The sequence below is a fragment of the Rattus norvegicus genome, chromosome 20 (assembly GCF_021556685.1).
Source record: "Rattus norvegicus strain SHRSP/BbbUtx chromosome 20, alternate assembly SHRSP_T2T, whole genome shotgun sequence".
In the NCBI taxonomy this organism is placed as follows: Eukaryota; Metazoa; Chordata; class Mammalia; order Rodentia; family Muridae; genus Rattus; species Rattus norvegicus.
The window spans coordinates 19427377-19443464 of NC_141553.1; the positions used below are offsets into that span (position 1 = coordinate 19427377).

Below are 16088 nucleotides of genomic sequence, written 5' to 3' on the forward strand. Positions count from 1 at the left end.
AAATCAACATAAAGAATGTGGATTTTCAGGTGAGTGGCCCATGTTAAAGCAGAATTGTTGTTAATATGAACTTTATGGGAAATATTTATATATGAAAACCATTACCAACTCCCATCAACCTTCAGCAGATCACTCAGACATCTGATATACCAGAGTTCCAGGAAGCCCTTGGCCATTAGCAGTTCATCTAGAGCAGAGACTAAGGAAGGCTCTGTGATGTGGTAGGGTGTGTGTGTGTGTGTGTGTGTGTGTGTGTGTGTGTGTGGTCTGAGGCATACAGAGGAGAAATAAGATGAATTTGTTTCCTATGGTCGTGTGTGTGTGTGTGTATGAATATATATATATATATATATGTATATGAAAAAATATATATATGATGACTTTAGAGACATGGTATTAATATTTTTAATAGCTTAGTTATGTATGGTCTGTAGTCATAAAAGAAATCAAGCATTTGTTTCAGTATATTCTCAGAGGAGTCTTCAAATGCCTTTGACTGTATGTTTAAAAAGTATATTCAGTCTAGGAAATATCAAATTTCTTGTCATGGATTGAGTCAAGATTTGAGGGTCTTGTTAGAATCACCACCGCGAAGCTTCATTGCTTGGTAGGCACCCCCACATTGGACTTTACTGATGTGACACAAGGCTGGGCAGTTCCTTTCCATCACCCTGATTATTAATGGTGTCGTAGAACTCCAGAACTTCTGTGAATTACATGTATATCATTTACTTACATCTTTTTCCAAAAGTTAACTTATAATCAAAGCTTTCACTTCATGTTTTCTTGTTCATAGAAGTATAAAAAACTAAGGTTTGTTCTGTACTGTCGAAGTAAGACAAGGTTTTCCTTTTAAACAAATCCTGAGGTATAAGATCATTTAAAAGCATCGGTCCACTAAAGGCATCGTGATTGAGTAAATACCATAATTTAGGGACGTGAAGTAACGTGTCTCCAGCTGGCTAGACCAGGGCAGGGGGTAATCGAGCCATTGGCTCAGCGTGCAGTTTTAACAACGGAACATCCTAATTATGTCGCCATGGATCTCAGCCGGGTTTTCTTCTATGCTCCTAAAGCATGTGTCCTCAGGTACAAGACCATTCTTTTATGGAAATGGCCCCATGAAGAAAGGGTCTAAAGTAAAATAGGACGTAACTTGTTCCTCTTGTTGTACATATACAGGAAAAACTCTTTATAGAGTGTACAGCTGCTATCGGTAATGATCATGGTGGGTAGAATTCTGGATAAGGCTTTACACTTTGCTCGTTTGTACAGTTTATGGAGGTACACCACGACTTTTGCAGGTGTTGAAGACAGGGACACCGGGGGACGGTCCCTGCTCCATTCGGGGCACACGGACTTACCTGTCCAACTAAGTCCCAGGTGATCGGCTACTATTGCCATCCTGATATCCGTCCGCTCACAAGGACTCTGTGGACCTACGATTTACAATTTCTCAATTAAAACAAGCGCCAAGTAAGACACGACACTGGAAAATTGCTTTTCGCGGTACTCAGATCTTACAGAGACTGACACTACTAACACTGTGTACTTAGATGTGTCCTAATCACCTACGCAAGGACTCGTCTGTCACCCGCATCAGGCCAAATGCCAGATTACATGGATGCTCGGAATGTAATGAGATCAGACATGCTGGCGAGCTTGCCACTTTGCAATGGGTCACAGAGTCGCGCGTTGGTGGCAACCACTACAATGGAATCTGACAAATCTGTGCCTTGGCTCTGACAGAGTCATATCCATGAGCACATTAGAAAAGAAAATCGCTCACATCTTGAATGACACCAGTGTAGCATGCTTCCCTGGTTCTCTACGGTGTAGCTGGATTAAGAGGGGAGAGAAGAGGAGCTAGGACAGCACACACAGATGACGATGACAGAATGAGAAGCTACGGTTCAACCACTCCACAAGCAAGTCACGACAGGTCATGCACTAGGGTCTACGAGTTGGAAAGTGTTTACGGACTATGCTGTTTCTCCAGGTTGTGAGCAAAGAGCGCTCAAGAAACCTGTCTGCCTTCATTCTCACCAGTCCTCCTACTGCAGCTCTTTCCTCTCTTTGATTTTAAGGGCGGTGCCTCTGTTCTCTTATTTCTAGCAGACTTCGTGGTAACTGAAGGCTGGCCGCCCCGGGAAGTCTCGGACAGCGATGTGCTCCTTGAGGTACTTTCCTCCCCATCAGACAACTCCGATTGCATCTTTCTGTCTTCTTCCGTGAGGCGGTCCACAAGTTTTAGGGTCTCGCCACTAATTCCCTTAAAATATTCAATGGGATGTTTACATACCTCCTTACGCTGACTTTCTGTAACTTTAACGGTGGTGGTAGTGGTGGTGGTGGTGGTGGTGGAGGTGTTGGTGGTGGTGACGGTGACACAGGTGGATCTTACCTTTACTGGCAACTTGGATGGAGGCTGTTTGGCCTTGCCTTTCTCTGGCTGCCCTCGCTTTTGTGTGGCGCATGCTTTTCTGACTGAAACTAGGTTCTCCCTGTGTGTGTTTTTGACTGGAATTCGAGACTTGGAATCTATACATGAAGAAGTAGGAAGGGCTTTGTTTTTCTCATATTGACCAACCTGCCTCAGTTTACCTGCTTTACTGTCTGGCTTATGGTTTGGCGGGAAGACATCTTTTGGTGCGGTGGCCTTTACGGGAAGCTTGGATTTCCGCCTAACCCCTATTGGTTCCTTCTGAGAATCTCTGCTGGAGCGTCCTTGAGTCCCTGGACTCTTTCCTGAGCCTTTCACTGGATTAGCTTTCTCTGTGGTACAAGTGGATGCAGCGCGTCCTGTCAGAACTATGTGACTTGTGGTGTTATCTGTCTGCATAGCGGAAGCATCCAGATTATTGTTGTTATTAAAGTTATCTTTTTGAAAATCGTGTTTCTCTTGGGGCCTAATGCCCACCTGGCTATTGAGTGCGCTTGAGATCTCTTTCACGATTTCATTTTCTAATCCCTGATAACTGGTCACCACAGCCTCTGTCTTATCTGTTGTGTCTCCAGAGCCTTCTTTCTTCATGGTCATGGTAGATGCAGAAATTCCCATTTTTATAGGTGTGCGTGACTTGGGGTCAACTTTTGAGGTGTTAGTGGCAGCTGCCGACTTCTCCAGGCAGCCATTGCAGGCTGTGCCTTCCTGACACTCTCCATTGGTCGGGATGCTGGGGTTGGGGTCGACTGTAGGTGCCTCTACATCTCTCTCTAGATTGGTGTCTACCGAGGTGTCCCCTGACTCTGGCTGTGGGGTATCAGTGACCGTACCCCCTTCCCCCTGGGCCCCTGACTTCCCTTCAGGAGTATGCTCACCAATCTGGAAAAATTGGAGCCTCTCTTCCACAAAATCTCTCTTGCTCATGTCAATTGCACCACTGCGGGTCATCTCAAACATTTTTCCTTCATGAAATGGGAAGGGGTTAGGCTCACTAGTTGGGGTACTTTCGTCAGTTGGTGTTCTGGCTGGCGTTGTGTCAGGGGTGGTTGCCGGAGAGCGGTCGTCCACCGCCAGACCAAATGGCTTAGTGTCATCTTCCCGGGATTTACCATCAAAAACTTCATTGTCCCCTCGGTTATTGGGCCAAGGGTCAAAGTCTAGACCTTTGGTCGCCACTGTTTTAAAGGGAGTGGCAAATTCTTCATCAACTTTGTAACTGAAGTAAGTATCAGGGAACACTGATCTGTCCGGGTGTCTGCCTTCCAGGGTGAAAAACTGGGCCCCCGACTTGGGATCAGCCTTCTCTGGGGTTCGGTCAGATGACGAGCTTTTAGAAGGTAATGGTTTCTCTTCGTCCAGTCCCACTTTCCCCTCCTCTTCAATAACTTCCAGTTTGCTCTGACTGAAAGAGCGGTCGGCCGGCTTCAGAATGCCCTCCGTCCAGACATCCTTCTTGGTGTCTATAGTTTGACTCGGGAGTTTAGAGTCGCTCTCTGTTAGGCCGTCATCCTCGTCCTGCAGGTCATAGCCATCCAGAGAGTCTATCTCTGTGGCATCCGTGTCGTGAGAAAACTCGGCCGTGGTGGCGATGGAACACTCGGTGACAGACTGGTCGTTGTTTCCGTTCTGAGCGGTTTCATTCTGAGGTGAGTCAAGGCCAGACTCACTCTCTTTCCCGTTACTCTCCACCTCTTTCTGGTTGGAAGCCTTTGTGGTGGCCGTTTTGGATTTTGCTGTGTCTTTCTGCCCTTCGTCCACTCCCTTCAGCTTGAAGGTGTATTTTTTAACTGGGGCCGGTTGATACATGGACTCGTCATCGCTGGACTCACTGGCATCGGCACCAGGAGGGACTGGTGATGGGGGCTGCACTCGGATGACTGGCTCGGCCAACTGGTACTTGTCAGACTCATCCTGAAGGCTGACTTCCATCATGTCAACCTCCCTGTCGGGGAGATACTCGTGTTTCTTATCTGACTCCATCTGGTCGGCATCCAGGGGGGGAGGAGGAGGAAACTCAATATAGGCCACTCGGTTGCATTTGGGTCTTTGGACAGAGTCTTTGCTCACATCACGATCTGTTTCCTTCTCCACGGGCACCTGCCTTAGTGGGGCTGCTTTGGGCTCTTCCTCCTCCTCCTCCTCCTCAGAAACCTCAGGAATTGGGCTGGGCTGTCCTGGTATAAAAGCTATGAGTGAGTCTGGCGTCTTAGACGTGAACTCATAACTCACTTCCTCGGAACTGGGAGTTTCTGGGGTCAAAGGGCTCTTCCCAGAGCTGTCTAGAAAGGACACTTGCTCTAGAGTATCGTCTTCTGGACTTCCCTGGGGAGAAGGAGGCTGCTTCTGCTGTCTAGCGGTATAGAAAGTCCCCCTGGCTTCCTGCACTGTCTTACACTCCTGACTGATGATTTTTTTCACACCTCCTTGTTGGAGTTCCTTTTCATACTGTTTCCCCACTTGCACGAAGCTGACATAAACAGGTAAGGTTTTGATCTCTTTACCTCCTTCAGCCTTCTCTAACCCATCCATTGAACCGTGGTCGAACACATCGCTAGAGGGAGAGTCCTTCCCTGGGCTAAACTCTAAGGAATCGGGAGATTTGGTGGGAGAGGTCTCGGTTTCATCGAGAGCTGGGCATAGGCCTACGTAACTCTGACGTTTGGAAACTTTGCTCATCTCGGAATAGGTAACTTTCTCATCGTCTATGGAGTTAAAGTGCTGGCTCTCAACTGCCCCTTTGCTCACACTTGGCCGGGACACTCTTTGGGACAGGTCTTGTTTTGGAAATGTTGTCTGCTCACAAATCCCATCAGGAATGTTTGATGACAGCATCCTCCTCTCATCTGTGACCCTGATGGGAGTGTGAGATGCTGCCGAGCTCTCGCTTCTCCTGGGGGGGTCGAGAGTGCTGCTGGGAAGGTCCCCTTCTTTAACCATGTATTCCCTGTATAACACTTTCTTGGAGGGAGACTTTACACTCATTTCTTTAATTTCTGAGAGAGAGCCGTTCGTTAACATTTTGTGTTCTCTCTCAGTCACATACATAAAATCATTCTTTGGGTCACCGTTCTCGCTACTGTCAGGGTGACCAACGTGACTCTCTCTGATATCGTGAACGAGCACGTGAGAGAGTTGTTCTTTCTGAGCCTTATTGTTATTGGCCCCAGAACTTTCCCATGTTCTAAAGACCTTTCGGTCCCATGGTCCCTTGGTCTCTAGATCTGAGGTTATGGGACAGGCTGAGTCTTCAACCTGTTGCTCAGGAAAGAAGTCAGGCGTTGCCTTACTTAACATCTCAGTTCTGTGGCTTTTGCCATCACTGGAGCCAGATTCGCTCACAACCATCTCACTGCTTTTGCCATGCTCAGGTCTGAAAATCAGAACATCATTTTGCACCGACATTTTTTCCTCTGGGGGATCTACAGCCTTCTGCTGTTTTTCTCTAGCAAAACCTGGGTGCGTGGGCAGCTTGTTTTCTTGAGTTTTCTTTACAGGGATTCGGGATGGCCCGTCCAGATTTTTTTCCTCATGATCCTTACTTTTGGCCCGTGCGCCTTGTTCAAATTTTAATCTAATGGAACTGAGTTTAGATTGTTTGAGCTGAAATCCAGACTGGGGTCCTTCTTGTCCCCTGCTCTGAGCAATGACAGTTCTTTTGGCTTCCTCTGGAGGCTGGCCATCCTCAATCTGTTGGGAAGGGACCCTCTTCTCGGGGCTGCTGGACCCACTGGGTGCCTTCCTGTCCTCAGCCTGCGGGACACCTTGTCCATCTGGACCGCGCTGCCTGGCCTTAACCCATTCATCGTTGGATGCCAACAGTTCTGTTAACACTTTCTCGGGGCTACTGCTGGTGGAACTCTGAGAAGAGTATTCCTTGCCGTTTTTGGGGCGTGGCTTTTTCTCCGGGGACTGCAGTTCGTCGTTGAGCTTCTCGGTTTTGTCACGAAAAAATTGAGACACTTCGGTCAACTTCTCTTCTGCCTCCTTCACGGTCCTGTCCACCCTATCTTCATACATCAGCTTCTCTCTACCTCTGTCTAGTCTGTCCTCGGACAAATGCATCCACATGGTATGTTTGGGACCACTGACATTGCCCGCGTAGTGCAACACTGTCAGTTTCTCAAAATGCTCATCTTTAGACACTCTCCCTATACCATTTTCAGACACATCTTTATAGATTTTGGAGAGGATCTCTTTTGGGGGGGCAGTGGCTACTTTTTCTCTGGATCGCTTATCAGACCCCTGTAACTCTGAGCTAGGGGGTCCTGCATGGTCTGTCACCGATTCCTCGGTATCAGAGTGAGAAACATCTAGCTTTTCTGAGAGAAGCATTTTCTCGGCAAACCTGTAAGACTCCCCTCTTAGGTCTGACAGCTCATCATCATGGTACTCTACGGAGTGCTGACTCAGAAGCTTCAGGGTTTTATAAGAGTCATCGGACAGAAGCTGTGCGGAACTAGGGCGGCTATCTTCTTCTTGGGACCCTGGAGTGTTTACTCTGGAAGACTCCAGATAAGAAGGCAAGGACTCTTCTGCGGCAAACTCCTCCTCTTCTTGCTGGCCCTGCTCCTCGGGGCAAGGGAAAGCATCGTGCTTCTCTGGCAGAAAATCTTTTAAGTTAATATTTCCCCGGGATAATAAGTCTTTCTGATACACAGACACTTCCTTCTCTGGATGCTTTTTGGTCTCTCTAATAATGACTTCAGTGGGTTCGGCTTGGTTACCTTTTTCGATGTGGACCTCTATAATACGCTCCAGTTTGGGTTTCATTTGGTTGTCCTTCTCTGCGTGCTGGGCCGAGGTCTCAGCAGCAGACTTGGCAACATCCGGAGACATGGCCGACTTGTGTTCAAACAGCCCCGCCAGCTCTTTGGAAGGGTCTCGCCCGGACTGAAAAGCCTTCATAATGTCATGGACTGACATGGTCTCCTCAATCCTCTCGGAGGCACACTCACTGCCAGGCGGGGAGTGATACACCATCCTCGTGGTTGTGGTGATGTGAGTCTCTTCTTTGACACGCATGCCTTTGCTTAAAACCCGACTGTGGTCCTCTTCCTCGCTACTGGCTTTCATTTGGAATGCTTTCACTTTTTCCTTAATGCTAGGGGCGGTGGGCTTTGGTTCCAACTCCATAAATGTAGGGGGAGGTTTGGGAGACACGGGGTCCTCTGGCTGGGACTGGGGGATCTCCCCAGTAGAGGGCTCGTAGCTCCTGATCACGTGGACTACTTCAGTTCTCGTCTCTGTGATGACAGGGGGGATGGGGACTTCATGAAATAGTGGCTTAGGGCCGGTGCTCTCGGCACTTTGGGGGGCTGAAGGTGTTTTCTCACTTCGGGTTTCAAAGCCACTGTCGGACAAGGGACTTTTGTCTTGGTCATGTTGAGAAAAGTCATCGGGAGACTCTAGGATGGCATCTGTTCCAAAAAAGGAGTCCGCCATCTTGCACAGTTCCTTCTCGGAGGTGGAAGGTCTCATGGAGGCTGGCGGCATTTTGAGTTTATGCTCCTGCAAGGCCATGGCTGGCTTTAAAATTCTCTTCTGTCTCTCCTCTCCTTCCTTCTTAGCCTCTTCAAACTTGTACTTTAAGTTGGTCAGTGAACTGCTCCCGATGTCATTGGTCAGGTAGTCTATGACTCTGGTGAGGTTGGCCTTTCCATGTACTCTCTCGGGCAGGGATGGGGCGTGACTGGCAGCAGCCTGCCTGGCTTCTCGTATTTCCTCAGAACTAAATTCCGTCCAGTCATCTTCTGGAGAGTGTCCTTTGTCACTCTTTGGGGACTTGGGTGGCCCTTTGCTCTCGACACACACGTCCTTTTTGAGTATCTCACTGACTTTGACTAAGTCTTCCTTCACTTTCTCAACGATTTTGAAAGGCTCTTCGTCGTCTATCCTCCCTTCTCGGGGGAGGTCGGTCTGGAATGGCTTCTCCTCAGGCACATCCGTCTGCAGTATGGCGGTCATTCTCATGAGGTCCTCCTTCATCTCGGCCACATCTTTTAAGATCTCCTGACTGGAAGATAAAGAAGATGGTACTGACGGCTTAAGGGCCGAGGATGCCAGGAACAGAGAGGACTTGACGGGAGATGACGTTCGATTGAAATGGGGCTGAGGACGTGTCTCCGTAGTCAATGTTTTAATGGGCGACAGCAAAGCCGCTGCCGATTTTGTGAGCGAGTTAGAGTCTGGAAGTTTCTTCAATGCTGGTTCTGGCAAAACATTGACTACCGAGTATACTGGCACTGTGATTATCGATGAAGTTACGGATGAGGTAGTAACAGCTACTGAAGGCCCGAGGGAGGTGTAGAGTGCACTGGCAGAGGGAGCTCTAAGGGACTGAAAAGCAGAGGGCGCTGCAGCGGAAACGTAAGACCTGAGTGGGGAAAAGGGCATGGCTGTTGTGGTGGAGAGCGCTTTCTCCACCGTGTCAGGGGCCGCGCTCACCACCGAGCTCACAGCATTTGTGGCTGTAGAAATTTTGTCCTGTAATGTGGCAGTGGCTTTGCATCCGTTAATTAAAGCGGAAGAGGAAGGATACTTCAGAGGAGAAACAGACCCATTGACTAGCGCTACTTCTGCATGTCCAGACATCTGCTTTAAGGGGGAGGAGAGAGTCGATGCCATCGCAGCTTTAGCTGTTGAGATGACATCAGCTGCAGACTTGGTCGGAGACACCACTGACTTTAAAGGGGAGGAGATCAGCGGTGCCGCTGACGTGATAATGGACTTAAATGGCAAGCTGGAGGAATACATGGTGATGTTGGCTTTGGGGGAGGCAGGGGGTGTCATGGTGATGGACGACCTCTCCAACAGAGACCCTGCGGTCGTCACAGGAGAAGTTCGAGAGGACAAAGTTGAGTTGGGAGCCAGCCCCTTTATAGGTGTGGCCTCTGTGATGGTGGGAACCCTCCCAAGGGTACCAGAGGCAACTTGGGTATTGTATGGAGACGGCGATGCCACCGTTCTTATTGGCGAAGAAATTGTCCGGAAAGATCTAATAGGAGACGCCACATCACTAATGGATTTGACTGATGACGTAGTTGAGGCGCCTAGCGTGGATTTGATCGGAGAAGGCGTTGAAACAGACCATATGGATTTTAACGGAGACGCTGACGGCGTGTTAGAGGGGGAGCTGGATAAGGAGCCTGATTTGGCCGGCCCGGGCACTGTGAGTGGAGTCGTAGTCCAGGACTGGTATGGTCTTGTAGAAAAGAATGGCTTGTGTGAATAAGTAGTGGGAAGGGATCTTGCTGTTCCTGAACTCCGTTCAACTGTTTCTTAAATTTTAAAATGAAAATCAAACACGAAAATAAATAAAAAATCAACAAAAATGGTTGAGAAACAGAGAGACCAGAGAAAAAAAAAATTGGTCAGTAAACTTTGAAATACCGCAGAAGCAAGTACAGTTGTTTGCATGATTTGGGAATGGGGAGGCAAAATAAGAAAAAAAATGACATTTGAGTGAAAGAGGAAAAAAATATGAACAAACATGAGGGAATTTGAAGGTAAAGAAAAATGACGAGGTAAAAGAAGAGCTGGAGGGAGGAGTGGGATGAGACACAGGGAGGACAAGAGCAGCCAAATGGGCCAACAATGCGAAGGAGAAACGGGCCAAGTGCAGACAGACAGAAGGAGCACAGTGGAAAACGCCTCCTTACGTCCTATTGACTTTCTTGTGTGCTGGGTTAGAAATAGCGGCAGGCATTCTGTTTAGCCTGTACGCATACATATGTCTACTCCGTGCAACCACAGACAGCGTCTCAAGACTCTCGAGTGGTCCCTCGGCTACGGCTCGTCCGCCATCAATTGCACCTGGTTAGAACCATTTCAGTATGTGAGCCCACACGTTACATATTAGAAACTTGGTTGTTTGTTTTTTTTTTGTTTGTTTTGTTTTTGTTTTTGTTATTTGTTTGTTCTGTTTCCCTTTCCAGAAAAAAGAAATCACTCAAGCTTTATCATGCAGAGTCCAAGCTAACTGGTAAGAGACAGGCAACTGGTGTGCAAACCGTGAAGCCACTGGGTTTTTAAATCTGTTTCTTCCATGCACAACTCGTTAGGTTCCACACCCACAAAAAAGCCAATAAGAGCAAGAAATTGTCTGAGTTGGAGCTGTCAACCACAAACTTAAAACAACGAAAAGGAATGTTTGCATCGACTCGTCCCATGCAGTCTATTCCTTTTGATGAGGGGGAGGGGGAGAAAATGTGGTATGAAATGATATTCAAAATGCATGTGTACATACACACACACAAAAAAAAGGGGGGTGGAAAAACAGAAAAATATGGTTCATGGTTACCAGAGCAAGCAAAGCAACTGAAAACATTGGATCATGCGCGGTTGGTTTACCATGGCAAACAAGCCAGGGAGGTAATACGGTTTAAAGCAGTATTAATATGCACAGTATAATATATATATATATATAAAATGTCTGAAAATACTTTCTCAAGAACGTTTGGAAAGAAGAGCACACTTTTTCCATGAGGGGTGAAGTCTTGGTACCTTTTGAGATCTTAGGAAACTGTGTGATACATTTTTTAAATTGATCTACAAAAGAATCCATATCTGACGCTTGCTTCATTATAAGGAAGACGGAATTTATATCTTTATCTCCATAATATGGTTGACTCTCAAAAGGTATCATGGGGGAAATCTAAAAAGCATAACTATAGTTTGAAGACCCCATACATCACAAGTACCTACAGTGCCCTAAGATACAAACATGACATGCTTACCAAGTGCAAAGGAACCAATTCTGGTGCCACTCTACAATATTCGTAATACTCATCACGAATGTGTAATTACTCATTCATAAACGCTCCAACAGCCTCAAGGATAAATGGGCCCGGTGATACCAACACACACCAACATTCTTCCCAAAACAGGCAAGAAACCCACACATGAGGTGGGCATACCCTGGACGCTACGCATTCAAGCTTGGCCATCTCTACTTTCGTACAAAAAAGCTAACCTGGTTACAGGTCTGCAATGCCTGCAAATTGTCCCACACCAGTGATGATGAACAAACAGTCTTGTTCCAAAAAGGCAACAGTTTACGGTGACAGTGGGGTGGGCCAAGGACATGAGAACCTGCCTCACCCCTTACTAAAGCAGAAGGGCTAAGGGAACCTCACTCACAAGGGCACAACCCCATCTGGCCATTACTATCCACAACCTAGTGCTTGACCCGTGGGGACGGTCACACCGTAGACATGTGGCGGCTTGGTGATTCTTTAGATTCAATGGCCTGAGTGCAGAAGAGGGTGTTAGATCCCCTGGAGCTGGAGTCATGGGCTGTGGTGAGCTGTCTGATGTGAGTCCTGGGACCTGAACTCGGGCCCCTGCAAGCGCAGTAATCACTGAGCCCCACTGCAGGCCCTGAGAGACGTTCTTTTGAAGTCCTTCTATGGTTTATAATGTTGAAAGGAGCCACCGAATTACCATGTGGCTGCATATTTTATGTTTTAGTGACACCCACTTCATGAAATCCTCTGTGAGCATGGCCGATTCTGGTTGGTCTATCAGTTAACAACACCCCGGGAAGAAGGACTTGGGGGAAAGTGTAATTCATTTAGGATTTAGCACCTCCAGAGGCTGGAACCTTTCCCTTACAGTCTTTTCTCTTAGTCCTTTCTCACCCTTCCGTTCCAGTTCTCCATGTCCCCTGGCACAAAACAGACAAGAAGCAAACCAAAACCAAAACCCTTTCCTCTCCCAAAAACATCAAAGGTAAACTGAACAGACCTAGGTCACAAGCCAGAGAGCCACACTTGTGTGCGTGCAAGGCAAACTCACCCAGGACATGCAGGGCTTGTATCTCAGGTGTTCCAGATAACTGACACCCTGGGGACAGAGTTAGGGAAACCTGCCTGTCTCTGACCTAATGTAGTCTCCTCAACTAAAACTACTTGTCAAAAGCCAAGACCACCACCCAGGAACTTCCAGCGACTATCTCAAAAGGAAACCACAGCCCAGAGTTAAACCCCGTTGACTTGACTGAAAAACCAACTGGCTACAGGCAAGCTGCGCTTCCCCATTCTCTGTCACAAGAACGAGTTTCTGACAGATGCTTCTGGAAGAATAGAGCTGTGTCTGCCAGAGCAGAAAAATCAGGTCTAAGGGAATGTTCAAGAACACGACAGGCTTTCTATCTACGTTTCTCCTCTATTCCACATTTGGAATCTGAATACAAAAACTTCCCTAACAGACATAAGAGTCAAGTGCACTGTGACACCCAGTGAAGCCATTTTCCACTGTGTCACAGGCATGCTGGCCCACAGAACCTAGAAGAAGAGGGAGAGGCCAGCATTCCAATTCCTCCTGTTACATCCCCAAGCCTCTGGGAATGGAAATGTGAAATATCTAGGAGCCCATGACTGATGACGAAGGGTTTTCATCTCAATTTTTTTTTTTTAAAGTTACAGTTCTCTGTTAGAGTGGCAGGCCCCGGTGTTGATGAAACTGGGCACCCGCATTCTGTAGTCATGGTCCCCCTGGAGCTAGGACTGCCTCCAGGACTATGGTGACCATGGGTTGCACACTGTGACCACCCAGGAGGAAAAGGTAGAGAAAGACAATGTGACCAAATGGACTTACAACTGCTGAGCCAGTCCCTAGCACTTTCGAGCCGTTTATGAGTAAATTCGACCACTAGGACCAAGGAGCTCTCCCAGAATAGTCCAAGAACAGCCTTAGAAATGACATTTTCAAAGTGTAAGGCCCTGGGTTTGGTCCCCAGCTCCGAAAAAAAAGAACCAAAAAAAAAAAAAAAAGACATTTTCAGCAGAAGAGAAGTGGGGTGAGGTAGAAGGCCATCAACTAGTATTATCCTCAGAAGTTAGAACATGAGCCTTACAGAAGGAAAACCACCGGAAGGAGTAGCCCATGATCTAGGTCTCGTAAGAGAACAGATGACAAAGGACTTAGCCATCGCCCGTGCCACCACAAATAGACACAAGTAAATACACACCTTCCCTTTTGAGCACACATTCAAAGGAACACCAGTGTTTATCTCTGAGCACATTAATAATCACCAAGTCAAATCGAGGCTTTCAAAGGGGTGAAAGAAATACAAGACAAAACTGTTTATAAATAAACGAGTTCATGACTAACTTCAAGATTAGAATCCCTTGCAGCTTTGACCTGGAGGATCTGTGCCTCCGATCCGTGGCACCTTAAAATTTCATAATAGGCTTATGAAATTTCTCTGTAGGCAATTGGTTCAGGGTGTTTATTTTCCAAACCACATCATAATTTAGAGCGTATAGAAAAAATGTCTCTTCTTCTAAAACATTGACCCGGATTAGTGGACGTGTCAGGAAACTCACTCATGCTGGGCTCAGTCAAGTAGCTGTAGCGCTTACGTAAGGCTAGGGATGTGAAGCTCTGGCGTCTGTCTGCCTTCTCAGCCTGAAAAGGAAGGAGAGAAGACAGTGTTTCCACCTCCTCCGTGACACCTTTATGCCCTGACACATTTCACTGGATGGGATGGCCATGTCCTGTCCAGCCTTAGGCCCTCTTATTACCCCCCTTGGGCTTCTACCCAATCCCACCCTGAACTCTCAACCACATGACCGCACCTCGGCAGGTTGAGGTACACACACAGCAGACTACACAGGACTTCAGAGGGCGCAAGGTGAGTCCCTCCCCACCCTCCCCCGGCTCGTTACCTTGAAAGCACACACACATATCACAGAGCACGCTCACTACGAGGTACAGAAAGCATCATTCTAATAGCCATTGTGGGGACCGGGGACAGGCACGTAGCAGAGATGAGAAGACTAAAAACAGGTAGATGGTCTTGTCGGCCGTTGTGAGACTTGAATGGCCACTATTATTGGCACATGGGCTTTTAAAAAAATCCAATTACAGGAATATGTGGAGGTATCAGGGAAAAACTCTTGTAAAACTGAACAATGGTACTCTTTAAAACACAGCTTACAATCTCGTGCGTGCATGCGTGTGTGTGTGCATGCGTGCGTCTGTGTGTGTGTGTATGTGTGTGTGTGTGTGTGATGTCCTCTCCTAGCTTCCACAGGCACTACACTCGTGTATGCACACCCACACATAAACACATAGACACATAGTTTAAAAAAGAAAATCCTTTTTTAAAATGGCCAAGACAAATTCTTTAGCCAGAATGGCAAAATATCTATCCACAGTCGGTTAGAAAATATTTTTACATACGTAAGACATAGTTGATTTGTACAACACAATTCCATATGATAACCAAAGTCTTGAGTTACAAGTGACAGGATAAAATGGGCAGAGGGCAGTGGAGAGTAAAATTCGCCCGGGGAAACAAGAAACAATATTAATTCGCTGCATGGCGATCTGTCATGTTTAAAAATGCGTGAGCAGCTCCAGGTCTTTTCACTCGCTATGGCTTTTGCAGAATGCGCTGAAGCACCCGTTCATGCACAGCGAGGAAGAGTGAGCCACCTTCAAGAAAGCTAACTCCACCTCAGGATCCGCTAAGACGCACGAGGTCATTTTGGCTGTTCCCACACCTGAGCCCGCAGAAAGCTTTTCCACGCATATCTAGTATCTAGTCTACCTTGGATAGAATAAGAACAGAAGTGTTCATATTACCTCATCATCTTGATCTGACTCTGTCTCCTTTTGGTCCCAAGATGCATTGCAGAGACAAGGAATATTATAATGGACAGCAGGGAAAACAGTGTCAGGATATGAGAAGGACTGAGTAGGAGTACACAACGCAAGCTGATTTAGAAAGCAAAGCAAAAGCAAGAGAGCCCAGTAAAAACAGCAGCGCGGACCATACACCCAAGGCAAATTAATGCGTGACGATCATTTGGAAGCATAAAGATCTACGGACTACCAGCAGAAGCAATCCACAGAGGATGCCATCATACAGACTCATAGGAACAGGACACCATAGCAACAGGACGGCAACTACACACTGAGACTAACACGACTCGAGTTTCGGGGGCTTTTGGAGTGTCACAAAGCATTCCTTAATTACATACCAAGGGCCCACTGCCCCGAGACCAGGGGTGAAGTGGAAACAAACCATTTTAAAAGATACCTTTTTATGCGCCGGTAGAGTAATATTTAAGTTGCAAACAGCCGTTTGGGGTAATCCTTTTGTTGTTTTCGGCTCCTTCAGGAAAGACAGACGGCCGCAGGGCTCTTGGCTGGTGTCTCTAACCTAGAAGAGTTTGGATAACTGATGGTTACACAGAGACTGGTTCTCATCCTGCAGGGGTTTATCAAGCGATCATAGAAGGATGGGAACCCAGGATGAACCTGGCAAAGAGCAGAGGCGCAGCTCCTGGCTTAACCAATAGGACGGCTACTCACTTATCTCACGTGACAAGACATTCTGGGCTTAACCAATGGGGTGGCCGCTTGCTTGTCTCACGTGACAAGCCATTCTGGGTTTAACCAATAAAGATGGCCACTCGCCTTGTTTCACATGGCAAGCTATTCTAGGCTATGTGCATCTTCTGTCTTCCCACTAATTTAATTTCTCAGCGCTTCAGTGTTTGAAACACTGAAAAAGCAAAAGACGGGGAAGAGGGCCCCCTGAGCGAGCCTGAACTCCCCGAGGAAACGGAAATCCAAGGTAACTAAACGTGGTCCATCCTGCTCTGGGTCGTTTTACTTTATAAACACTTCC

At 47.2% G+C, this 16088-nt stretch overlaps 1 protein-coding gene across 52 annotated transcripts in view; it reads right to left on the reverse strand.

Annotated features, from left to right (window-relative positions):
• The window catches only part of Ank3 (ankyrin 3), a 624211-nt gene that overhangs the window by 36932 nt on the left and 571191 nt on the right, over positions 1-16088 (reverse strand). For 29 of the 52 annotated variants that reach the window (XM_087597726.1, XM_087597706.1, XM_087597744.1 and 26 more), the window contains 3 exons: positions 15495-15617; positions 13774-13855; positions 1365-1439 (listed from right to left, as the gene is read on the reverse strand). In XM_087597726.1, the coding sequence (XP_087453852.1) occupies positions 1365-1439; positions 13774-13855; positions 15495-15617 (280 nt within the window). 52 annotated transcript variants of the gene reach the window in all.